General features: G+C 39.7%; 1 protein-coding gene across 3 annotated transcripts in view; it reads left to right on the top strand.

Moving 5' to 3' along the window:
* Positions 1-9,684, top strand: part of LOC110031092 — a 55,730-nt gene extending 46,046 nt beyond the window's left edge. Inside the window, exons 9-10 of one of the 3 annotated variants that reach the window (XM_020734134.1) lie at positions 9,328-9,448; positions 9,551-9,684. In XM_020734134.1, the coding sequence (XP_020589793.1) occupies positions 9,328-9,447 (120 nt within the window). In that variant the 3' untranslated portion in view covers position 9,448; positions 9,551-9,684. Of the gene's footprint in view, positions 1-9,327 lie in introns of all 3 variants that reach the window. The other 2 variants (XM_020734133.1, XM_020734135.1) reach the window with 2 other exon arrangements.
* The last annotated feature ends 3,537 nt before the right edge of the window (positions 9,685-13,221 follow it).

Genomic DNA, 13,221 nt, shown 5'->3' with positions numbered 1-13,221 from the left:
TAATTCTTATTTATTTACATATCTAACACCTAAACTTTTTTATTTACATACATAACACTTAAATTTTGAATATCATGTAAAAAATATTACTATTATTAACTTTTAAAACAGAAGTACACCTATTATTAACTTTTAAAACAGAAGTACACCTTTTGCATGCATATTTTATGGCATCATAGTGTTATTGTTGAATCCTAGATTGTCCGGGGAAAAAGCCTAAGCAATAAAACGTTTTATTAGGAGGTAATTAAGAGAGAGAGAGAGAGGAACAATAGTAGATTAGCAAAAGGGTATCATTTTTATATAATATGGGCCCCTATTTATAGGTCTAGGTCTCAATACTATAAAAGTACATAGTAGCCCCCTAATCGTTAACCTTTCAGTGGGGCTTTTTGGTAATTTACAAGGTTATTTGTATATAATAAGGTCTGAGAACTATTCGATTAATAAGGGTCGTCGATAGTCTGACAGACCTTGATTCAATTGATTCATGGTCCGAAAGAGTTCCCCCTCACCCCCCCCTCCCCTATCGATTGTTCTAAAGGCTGATGATCGTCTCGAGGACTTCCTTTTATTATCTTTTGTCGATCGTTCGACTAAGTTCTTTTCTTCATCGTTGCTCATCTGAACGATTGTTTATTGCTACATTCGATCGGTTGTACTTCTTAGGTCACAATCTACTTTGAGATTAATGCGGATATATTTTCATGTGTACATATTTAGTTCCCCGATTATCTTGCTTCTCGGAAGTTGTCTAACACATGAGAACAAGGGAATTTTTTGATCACGTAAACATAAATGAATAAATAAATAAGTGATATTATTGTGCAATAATGGACTTTCCTGGATTTTTATGCCCAGGCCATTATAAATAAGCTTTGGGGCAAGGGAAGTTTGCACTGCTTCAGTGCCTTTAGAATCCTCTGTCTCATGTCTTCCTCCCTACCTGTTTTCCACGATGTTTCGTGAAGGAGTCCCACCTTCCAACAAGGGCTTACTCCTCAAGACGATGAGTGACATGCGGGCGCAGGTTCGCAAGCTTGATGTGAAGCACAAGCTTGTGGGTGGAGACGTCCTCCGAAGGACCAATTAAGAAGAGGGTTGTGTCTAAGCATGGAGCCAGTGATCGTGAGAATTGGCTCGTCTCTTCAAGTTTCCTTGCGGGCCCTCCTCAAGATAGGACTGTTGGCCAAGTGAGAGACCGTCCGGACGAACTTCCTGTGGTGTGTTCACCTGTGTGAGTGAGACTACTTGCCCAGGCGGTTGTGGGGATCGTGATTTCCCAGAGAAGTGGGGGGGGGGGTTAGCCGATATACAGACGTGGCTTCGCCAGACTAGGATACATTTCTCCTCGGAAGGTGGAAGACCGGAAAAAGCGGGTGAGGATCTCTTTTCTTATTCCACATGTGAGTGGGGGCAGATTCTTTGTATGTAGTTTGATTAGCTTTTTGTTCATTTCTTTTCAACGACCGAGGTCTTGACCGTCGATTCTTTATCAGCAGATACTGACGCTGGCCTCGAAGATGATGCGACGGCGGTGGACCAAGTTGCGATCCAGGGAGCGAGCGTGGCATAGGTCATCGCGAGAGGAGTCATGGCGGGACTCAACACATTAGAGCAAGGTGCCAATCAAGATGCCACGGTCCGGAGGCTAGAGCGTAGGAGGGCAGCCATCAGGTCCTCCCCCCGGAGCTGCGAGGGATGAGGAGGCGACCGTAGGGCGCTGTGTATCCTCGGACTTAATACTTCGTCGCCTTGCCGAGATGGAGGAACGCTTCCTCCGCTTCATGGGGTACCCCCAAGGAGATGGTGCCAAAAGGGTCGTCGAGGTCCTCGAGATGGTCGAGCAAGTGGAGAGAGTAATTGCGAGGTTGTGCGAAGAGCTCACGACCTTCTAGGGGGAGATGCTTGGTAGCAGGGGGAGATTACCTGCTTATGCTCGGAGCTATCAGCCGTTAGAGAGGCCATCACCGCTTAGCCCAGGGATAATCGGAATGATCTTTTTAGGCTGGGCAGTGAGTTCATGTTACAAGCCAACATCGGGAGGAGGGGTAGGCCAACATCAGGAGGAGGGGCAAGCCAACATTGGAATATTACAAGTCTAAGCATTGTGAGGGCTAAGCTAATTTAGTGCCAAAGGAGAGCGCTTAAACCTCTTGGGTGGCTTGAGATTAGGGCTGTCAAAACGACTCGTTAAGAAGCTCGTGTTCGGCTCGTTCACTAAGTTAACGAGCCGAAAACGAACAAAGATTTGTTCGGTCATGTTCAGCTCGTTTTGGCTTGAAATACTAATCGTTCATGTTCAACTCGAATGCCCAAGGCTAGAGCAGTTTCACTTTCTATGTCTTTGTTTCTCTTTCTTCTCTTTTCATTTATTTATTATTAATTTTTTTATTTTGTTGTAAAGGGGATCTCTATTTGTAACCCGCAAATGAGTTGTCAAATATACAAAAAAAAAAATCTTTGAGGTCGGAGGTTTTGTTATCCCGGCATTTTTCTCCCTTAACTGTTAATTGTTGGAAATACTCAAGTATTTTCTGTGTTATGAGTTGTTGGTGAGTGCACATGTATTTTGCATAAATGGTTGTCGTTGGTTCCTTGCAGAGCTTGTCATTGGTGAGTGTAAATGTCATAATTAAAGCGCAAGACGATCGTTTGTGCACCTCTCACGGAGCTTGTCACTGTCTGGTGCGGATACAATAATTAGGCACTCATCGCGGAGCTTATCATTATTGGGTGTTAACGTTTAGAAATAGGGCGCAGGATGATCGTTTGCACACCATTTGTGGAGTTTGTTGTTATCGAGTATCGGTGTGTCCTACAAGCCACTGTGATGATGCTCTTTTTAAAGTTAGGTGCATGACGTTCGTTCGCAGACCCCTCACGGAGCTTGTCGTTGTCGGGTGTCGATACGTCCCATAGGCCACATGTAGTAGTTGGGCACCCCTTGCGGAGCTTATTGCTGCCGACTGCTAACATTTAGAATAGAACGTAGGACGGTCGTTTGTACGCTCCTTGCGGAGCTTGTCGCTGTCGGGTGCCGGTACGTCTCATAGACCACTTGATAATGATCTCCTTTAAAGTTGGGCGCAGGACGGTCGCTCGCACACCCTTGTGGAGCTTGTTGTTGTCGGATGTCGGTACGTCCCATAGACCACTCGATGAAGATTGTTTTTCGAGCGTACCTGAGCAGTTTCTCTAGTGTGCTCACGTCAGTTGCTCGAGTGCATTCACGACAGTTCCCTGAGCGTAAAATACAATAGGAAAAAGTACTGTTATTGATTTCGAATATGTGTAATCTTGGACTTTTAGATAAAATGTAAAAAAAAACTATCTTTGTTTCATTGACCTTTTTTAAAGATAAAAAATGATATACAGAAAATTGTGATATTTTTAGGAAGAATTTTCTTAGGTCGTCGCCACTTCAGGTTCCAGGGACGTCATTCCCTGCGTGTCTTTAGTTTGTAAGCTCCAGGTGTCATTCTATGATGGATGATGTAGGGATCGTTCCAGGTTTGATCCAATTTCCCGATAGCTTTCCCTCTGGCGGCTAGGTCGATTTTTTTCAGCATTAGGTCCCCTTGAGCAAGCTTCTCTTCCCGCACGTGCTTGTTGAAGTACCTAGCGGTCCTTCTATTAACCTCTTCTTGCTGGAGAGCTGTGTTTGTTCTGTTCTCTGCTGCCAGATCTAGAGCCAGTTTGACTCCCTTGTCGTTTGACTCGAGCCACTCTCCTAGGTCTTTTCATCGAAAGTTGAAGCGGAGAGCATCCTTTGGTTGTGGTTGTTGTATTTGACCGGCAACATGACCTCTGTTTCGTTGGATAGCATAAATGAGGTTTGTTTGGTGGACGTCGACGACATCGTTCGGATTTCCCAAAGTATTTAAGGGATCAAGCTTGCCCATTTGCCTTTTGTTCCTTCCACCTTTTTTCCTAAGCAAATTTAAAATAATTTTATTTGCGGTCTCCGCTTGGCCATTTGTTCAAGGGTGGTGAACAGAAGTAAACTTGAGGTTGATCCCCTTGCTTGTTGAATTAGTTCTCATTATCCGTGACTATGATAAGAGGTAGTCTGTATCGAGAAATGAAATCAATTCAGATAGAGTTTCAGACTATATGTGCGCCAGGGGCTTCACTTCTACCCACTTGGAGAAGTAGTCGATGGCCACCAGTAGAAACTTCCTCTACCTTTTGGACGAAGGAAAATGTTCTAGAATATCGAGGCCCTAGATAGTGAACGACCATGGACTGACAATCATATGGAGTTTATGCGACTGCTGATGGCGCAGTGACCCGTACTTTTGGCATTGTGTTCACCTTCGGGAGTGTCCTGCTTCCTTGAGTAAACTTGGCCAGAAATAGCCTTGTAGCTGGATTCTGTGGGCTAGTGTTTTTCCTCCAGAGTGGCTGCCGCATTCTCCGATATGGACTTCTCTAAGTTTGTCCTTAGCTTAATCCTCCCCAACGCATTTCAAGTATAAGGATGTGGTCGTCCTCTTTAAGAGCTTCCCTTTGATTAACAATTATTGAGTAGGCGACTTCTTCAATCTCTCGTGTTCTGGTATCGGACATACGAGCTCATCTAGCTGTTCTTCTCCTCTTCATGTATTTCCATTGCCATTGGTTCTTCGATAGATGATCGATCGAGTCATTTTGGTACCCCTTCTCCTAGATGGAGGCTTTGGGATAAGAGATCGGCGACTTGATTTTCCTCCCTTCAGACATTTTCGATCTTGTATCTAGCAAAATGACCGATCTTTGTCTTCACCTTCCCGAGATATCTCCCCATAGTTCCGTCTTTGGCTTCAAATTTCCCATTAATCTGGTTTACAATCAGAAGTGAATCAGCCTCACCGTTATGTGGAGCACTCCAATCTCCGAGGCTAGGAGAAGTCCTGCAATCAAAGCTTCATATTCTATTTGGTTGTTAGTCAATGAGAATTTTACCTCAATTGAGTGATAGACGTTTTCCCCTGCGGGATTGCATAGAAAAACTTCGAGTGCAGCGTTCGACTGGTCAGATGATCCATCGGTAAACAGTGGTCGGGTTAATTTGTCGGTCGCCAGATCTTCGTTTGGCCCTCCTAGTTCTGAGAAATTTGCCACCACTTGCGCCTTTATTGTCGTATGGGGGATGTACGAGATGTTAAATTCGCTTAGTTCCACGACCAACTTGAGTAACCGACCAGAATGCTCTGGCATGTTAAAAAAGACTTTAACGGTTGGTCTGTGATAACTTATATGGGATGTACTTGAAAATACGGGCGAAGCCTCTTTGCTGAAGTGACGAAGGTGAATGTCAGTTTCTCCATGATGGGATACCGGAGTTCAGCGCCCTTGAGAACTCGACTGGTATAGGAGACTGAATGTTGCTTCCCAAGTTCTTCTCAGACCAAGACCGAGCTGACGGCCTCTGGACCGAACCCGAGGTAAAGATGGAGTTTCTCTTTTGGCTTTGGGCTTTGAAGTAGGGGAGGGGAGGTGAGTAACTGCGTGAGATTTTGAAAGGCCTCTTCGCATTCTGGCATCCACTCGAAGCATTTAGCTCTCCTAAGTAATTTAAAGAATGGAGCACATATCACCTGACTTGGAGATGAATCTGCGATTCGATCTGACCGGTAAGATTTTGGATTTCTTTGGTGCTCTTTGGGGGGTGGGGGGGGGGGAATTTAAAGAATGGAGCACATTTATCACCTGACTTGGAGATGAATCTGCTCTGCGATCTGACTAGTAAGATTTTGGATGCGGGGATTTCATGTCTACGAGTATCCGGATCTTCCCTGTGTTGGCCTTTATGCCTTCAGGGGTTGGCAAGTTTCCCAAAAATTTACCGGTAGTGGCTTCGAATGTGCATTTTAGCGGGTTTGATTTCATGTTAAATTTTTTAAGTGTTTGGAAGGTTTCTTTTTTTAAGTCTTCGATGTGTTGTTCCGCTGACCGACTCTTAACTAGTACATCATCGAAATACACCTCAATGTTTCTTTCTTTTTAATTTGCAAATATTACATCCATGAGGCGTTGGTAAGTTGCCCCGACATTTTTTAGCCCAAAAGGCATTACATTGTAACTAGTGACAAAGGGTGCATCTTAATCTAGTGATATCCAAAGAATGCATCAAGGAAGCTCAGGATTGAGTGGCCAATAGCTGAATCTATTAGGGCGTCAATTTTCGGTAGGGCGTAAGTCATTCAGACAAGCGGAGTTCAGGTTGGTGAAATCTTGCGTACATCCTCCACTTTCCGTTAGCTTTTTTGACCATGACCACGTTGAAGCCCCGGGTGGAGTATTACACTTTTTGAATGTTCCTGACCTCTTTCAGCTTTTACACCTCTTATCGGAAGGCCCTGTTAGTGTCATGGAGGAGCTCTCGATCTGTTTCATGGATCGAGCCGATGGATCAACATTCAACCTATGGTACACAACATCGATCGACACTCCTGGCATCTCGACTGTCGTCAACGCAAAAAAATTCTTGGTTCTTCTGAAGGGTTCGGACTAGTAGATCCCCGTGATCTGCATCAAAAGCCTCACTGATCAATAACATCTACCTGATCTCCCTCGATCGTCGGGACTTCACGAGTGGCTTCGCTGGTTTCGAGGCCACCCTCCCTCGCTTTCTGGATATCCAGGGGGTCATGTTCCACGTTGCTTATGACCCTTAAATAGTAGATCGAGACTGCTCTAGGTCGTCCCTAACTGTGATGATTTCTCCGTATCCAGGAAACTTCACAGCGACATGGTAAGTGGAGACTACCACTCCAGGTCGGTCAAAGATGGCATTGTAGGTTGGGGGCGAATCCACCACAAGAAAATCTTCAATACGGGTGAATTGTTTCTCATTCTCCTCCCAACTTGTCGGGAGTCCAATCATTTCCAGTGCCTCCTTTCTCTTGCCGTAGAATCCGTAAAGCGGATCAGCTAGTGCGGTCGTTCAATTGGCAGTGAGGCTCAACTTATCGAACACGTGTTTAATCAATACATTCATTTAATTACCGGTGTCAATTAAAATACTCCCTACTTGATAATTGTTTATTATAGCAGTTATTACAATAGCATCATTATATGGATTTCCCTTTTGGGGAAGATCCTCATAAATAAAAAAGATAAGTGAATGGTTCTTGGGCTTCAAAGCGAAGGTGATGATGCAGAGCTCCCCTGTTTGCTACTTTTTTTCGGTTCGCCTTCCTGGGTGGCTCGCTTTCTTGGAAGATTTAAGACACTTACCCTACAATGTGAATGGCGTTAGTGCGAACGGGGCCATCGGTCGCTCCTCCCACTGGAGCCTTACCCTGTCTTTCGGTCGCAACTCCAAAAGCGACGAATTCTTTCAACTTTCTTTCCTTGATCAATTCTTCGATCAGGCTTCGCGGATGTCTACATTCCTTTGTGTGATGCCTGTGGTCTCTGTAGTACTTGCAGTACTTCCTGCTATCCCGAAGGAAAGCTTCGACCCTCATCGACGTAGTCTTTCTGAAGAAATCTTTATCTTGGATGACGTCCACTATCTCTGCCATGGATACTCGAAGCGGCGCCTTGCAAGGGGCCTCGTGGTTATACCGGGTTGCTCGCGATGGTACGGCGATCGGTGGTTCTAGGCTTTAATCGAACGCCTTCAGTCTTCTTGGCGTTGGGTGGAGTGGTTATCGGGGCGATTTGATGGTCGTGTGCTTTGTCTCGGTTGTACTTAGATATTCCGTGGAGGTCTTTTATGATGTCTTTGCTCGACGGGCTCATGAGTGTTCTCGTAAGCCACGATTTATCTGTTAGTCATCTCCAACAGTGTAGCCAAGCTCTGTGGTTATGCAAGTTTGAGGTCGAAACGGAACCTCTCAGACCTTACTCCTTGTATCAGCGCGGCCTGAGCCATGTCGGGCTTCAGGTCCTTGACAGCTAACGTCTTGCTCTGGAAACTCGCGATAGAAGTTCGTAGGCTCTCATTTTCCTCTTGCTTAAACTACCACAGGGATCGAGCGTTCTTCTTGGGCAGAGTACTGCTGAACTGCGATAAGAAAAAGTTCATGAACTCTGCGAAACAGGTGATTACCCTCGCGTGCAATCCCTCGAACCATCTTAGGGCAGTTGATCTTAGCGTCGTAAAGAACAACTTGCACTTGAGGGCATCCGAAATCTTCAACAGGTGGATAGAAGATTATAACGGCGCGAGGTGATCGTTGGGAGCCAATCGTCCTTTGTAAATTTCTAGGACCGATATTTTGAAATTCTCTGGAGGTTCAACTCCGGAGACCTATAGGGAAAAGGCGTTCTCCGGTTGTTTATGTGCCTTAGTTTGCGTCAGTCGGTTCCTTTTCCTCTACAGGGGCAGATCCGACGCTCTCGTGGTACAGTCCGTTGTCAGGCTTTTCCTACGAGTGGATTCCCCTCCTTCCATTGTTTGCCAGCAATTCTTCTTGAGGGTGCTTATGTTTTCCTTGTCGTGTTGGCTCTCCAATTGGAATTGGAGGGGCTGCTAGAGCAGCGACCTCCCTAAGGACCTCAGCGAGTTGTCCCGACATCTGGTTGGTGATGTGGGTTCTTATGTTTTGCAACCCTTGCTAAACAACATCTTCCATGAACTCTCGGGTACATGTTACTTCCCCTTCGTTCCTCTTTCTAGACTCTCCTTGTTGTTGTTGTCGGGTTTCTTTTCTTGTTGAAGTCATGTTTCCACGCTTAATGCATCTTAAAGGATGTTAAATCCGAGATTGTCTGGGAAACATGCCTAAGGAATGAAACGTTCTATTAAGAGGCAATTAAGGGAGAGAGAGTGTGTGTGAAGTAGCTGTAGTAGACAAGCAAAAGGATATTCTTTATTTATAATATGGACCCCTATTTATAGGTTTTTGTCCCAATATTATAAAAATGCATAATAGCCCCCTAATTTTTAATCCATAAGGGGGGACTTTTTGGTAATTTTCAATGTTATTTCTATTAAATAAGGCTTGGGACCTGTTAGTCGATTATTGGTTCAATCGATTCATTGTCCGAAGGAGTCCTCCCCATCAATTGTCCTGAAGGCTGATGATTGTCTAGAGAGACTTCCTTTTGTCATCTTCTGTCGATCGTTAGGCTAAATTATTTTGTCCATCGCAGCTCATCTGAAACGATCGTCTATCGCTACATCTGATCGGTTGTAATTCCTTCTTAGGTCGCCCATCTACTTTAAGATTCATGCCGGCACATTTTCATGTGTCCAGTTATAAATTTAAATATTAAACTTTAGGTGCTAGACATGTAAATACAATAGAATTGTGGGGACGTGTGCTAATTCTCCTTTTCATTTTGGTATAAAAGCTTAATGACTTTTAAGAACTTGTATTGTTTTTTCAGGGTGGCGAACACGAAGATGCAAGTCAAGTTGTCGCGCGCACATACTTGCTAAGATTGAAATCCGTAGAAGACACCACAAAATTGGCCGAAACAATTCAAGAATATGCTCCATCAGCATGAGGTTTGAATGCATGCTTTCTCCTAAATTCCTTTTCTCTCTAAATTCACTTCAATAATCTAATATTTGTAGCGTTAAATCAACTTATTTCCCCCTACTTAAAAGAAACACAATAGCGACAAGCTCTGAAAGCTTGGGAAGGAATCTTCCTTCACGGGGGAGATCTTCTCACTCCGGTACACATTTCCTCTCTCCCCATTTCTTTTTTTGTTTTTTCTTATAAATGTTACGACATTATTTGATTAGATAAATCAATAAACTTTTTTCCCAAATTATGATCTCATAGTGTTTCTTCTTATAAATGGGCAATTACATGCAAACCATTCAATTCCTATGTATTTACACATCCAACTCCTAAGCTTTACTTTGTACATTTATTCCAACCAAATCATTCACATCACATTAGAGTACACCTTTTTTTGATTTTTAAAAATGTGGAATATACTTTTACTTGCTATAGTAAACCGGTATATATAATATGTAAAAAATTGAACATTTAGTATTAGACATGTAAATAAATAGGAATTTAGAGTCTTCCTATAAAAAAAAAAAGGCAATTATCATTTTTCTTTCCTTTTTATTGTTATGTGAAATTGGATTGGAGTGTTATAAGATGGTTTATAGTTCATTGAGGTTATTTTATGGGTCACAATTTTAAGTTAATCATTTTAAGTTAATCTGCTCTTAAGATCTGCTCTTAAGAAAAAAAAAAACAGTTATTTATTTTAAGTTTAGGGGCATTTACATAAATTGCACACAAATCGTATTTATTTACAATTAAAGAAGGTTTTATCTTCTAAAATAATTCGTGGATGCTTGGAGTCTTGATAGCTCATTTTATTCATGTATACATATATTCACACTTTTATTGATTTTAATTTAGCCGAATTTTGTTCAGGAATTATAAATAAATCTTTATACAAACAAATCAAAATATTTAAATGTTAGAAACTGGTATTGCCCCAAATTAATATATATATATCAATTACATTTTAATCAAGTCTTACCCTAATTATTAGGTTATTAATTTGCTTAAATTAATGTACATATGTTTTATATTTTTTATTAGTAATTTAAGATGTGCGGTCTATAGTGGCTCTTCTTTTTTTTTAAAATGTGTTTGAATTCATGTAGCCTATTATGTAGCCCAAGTTTTGATTCACTAAAGCTCCTCTTGAACAGCCTTTTTTTTTTAAAGGATCAAAGGGAAGAAGAAGATTGAGCAAAAAAATGTGAGAAAGAGAGAGATGTAAATATGGAAAGTATAGATGTTAGATATGTAAATACATAAGAATTGTGTGTTATGTTTGTAAATTTCCCTTCGATATATTTTGCAATATGTCCGTGTTTTGAATGTTTTGCATACGGAGATATATTTCCGAATGAAGCCATAAATAATCATGTTCTGTTTTGGATTGTATGTATTTTTGATATGTACTTAGATTTATAATTGTGTCAATTCCTTATTGTGCTCAGACATTCATTGCAATCTTTGGGGATATACCACCCATTTCCTATGTATTAATATATCTAATACCTAAATTGTAATGTTTATACTTTACATTAAAAATATTATTATTTTAATTTTAAAACAATAAAATACCTCTTTTCATTTATGTATAAGATGGCTAAATATGTAAATATATTGGAGTCGAGTGTTATGAATATAAATCTTCCTGAACTTTTAATTTTAGAAAAAAAAAAAACATTTAATATTTTTATAGAATTGAATTAAATGTTTTAAGACTTCCTATAAAAATTGAACATTTTCTCGTTTGTGGTGACTGATTATATTAATTTAATATTTTCTCGTTAAAGAAAAATTATATAAAAAAAAAAGATCAATAATGATTCTGCAAAAAATAATCCAGAGTCTTTGTTGAAGTTGGTTGAAGGAGGTGTCCATCTCTTGATGCATCTTTACGTGCGGCTGAGGTTATTCTTGAGTTAATTTCAATAATTTCGAAATAATCAAGAATTAACTCACGATTTTTATTTTTAGATTATTTATGTGTTATTTCAAGAAATAACATGAAAATAACTCAGGAATAATCTTCACGACACGTAAAATTATGTCAAGAGTCTGCACAAAAAATGAACTCCCAGTCTTCAGCGCTTTAAATGAAAAAGAAAAAAATATATTATCATTATTTTTAAAATAATAATGAGAAATATGCTATCTGACAGTAAATTAAAATCGCCTGACTAAAATATTTATAAGTAATCATATCTCGTAATATTTTGTTTTTTTTTTTTTGTGTCATTATCTCCCGGCTTTAGACTGGTGGCATATCTTCTGACACTTGCATACATGCCACGCAGCGTTTATCTATTTACATATCCAACCCTTGAAATTATATATTTATATCCATACCACTATTATTTACTTTTAGATACTTTTAGAAATATTAAGAATTAAGATTTTTTTTTTTTTTTGTGTTTTGTATTTGAAAAATAGCAAAATGCCAATCAATTAAGTCTCATAAATTATAAAAATATTAAGTTGGTTCACACTTTCCTTCAATATAAACTGAAATACTTTTAGAAAAATGATTATTTTAGTCTCAATAAAAAGTGTATGAGACTAAATTAATATTTATGCATATTTAAAATTAAATTGTCACCTTCAAAGTTCAAATGGCTTGCTTTGTATGGAAAATAAATATAGATTAATTAAACATCATGAGGAAAAAAAAATCAAAAAATTAAGATTGATATTTTAATTTTATGCTAGAATAAATAAATCATATGTGGATAAATTTCAAAATAAATACCAACAAATCTTATCTATTTTTACATATCTAAATTAATGTGAGATCAATTTGAATAAAATTACTGATTACATATCACCGGGATAATGCTATAGACATGAGCAAATTCATAGCAATCAATTAAATACAGCCCAATTATTAGCCCAAAATAAATCAAAATAAGCTCAGCTGTTGCGGGCCTATCCCAATGAAAGAGGCGTCAGAATACACGGCCCACTTAACTCGTCATTGTCGGGGCGCCACGGTCACCAATCAATGGCCACAAATCCTCTCCACCATAAAATAATAATAATTAATTAAACAAATCATAGTTCGAATATAAACTTATTAGAACAATAATTTTTATTTTTATAAGGTATTATTTAAAATAAAATATTTATTAAGTACAGATTGCCCCTGATAAGATAACGTAATTAATACCTTTTTTTTTTTTTTTCCTGGAAGCCCCTGCCGTGCGAGTCGCGAGCAATATATAAATTCGGCAAGTGCACGTGACTCGGAAAAAAAATGTCGGAAAATAAATATATATATTTTCTTCTTCTGCAGGACTGATGCTCACGTGGCTTCATAAAAATAAAAGAAGGAAAAATTCAGATACGTCCGGCGCAATTTTTAAGGATTTATATATGACAGGTATATATATAATTTTTTTTTAAAATGACCATAAGTATTATATGGTACTCTTAATGTGTTTAACAATACCAGTATCACCTCATTAAAGTTCACGTCGCTAGAAGGGATTCAAACCCCCCCTACCTGTGGGGTCTAGGATTTAAAGTTCACCTCGTGTTCGAAATCGGGTTGTGAAGAGTGTAGTAGTGTTCGGCTCGAAATTGACTCATTAAAATTAAATTGAGAAAAATAAATATAAAGTGTTGGATTCGAACCTGGACCAAACGTATGCAAAATAATGCACTAACAATATTAACACACAAGGAGTTACGATTTAAACTTAAATATAAATATATATAATATATTATTATATAAATAATATATGTAATATAT

The sequence above is a fragment of the Phalaenopsis equestris genome, unplaced genomic scaffold, assembly GCF_001263595.1.
Source record: "Phalaenopsis equestris unplaced genomic scaffold, ASM126359v1 Scaffold000765, whole genome shotgun sequence".
Lineage (NCBI taxonomy): Eukaryota > Viridiplantae > Streptophyta > Magnoliopsida > Asparagales > Orchidaceae > Phalaenopsis > Phalaenopsis equestris.
The sequence above is the reverse complement of the archived record's forward strand: the minus strand, read 5'-3'. Positions and strand labels throughout refer to the sequence as shown.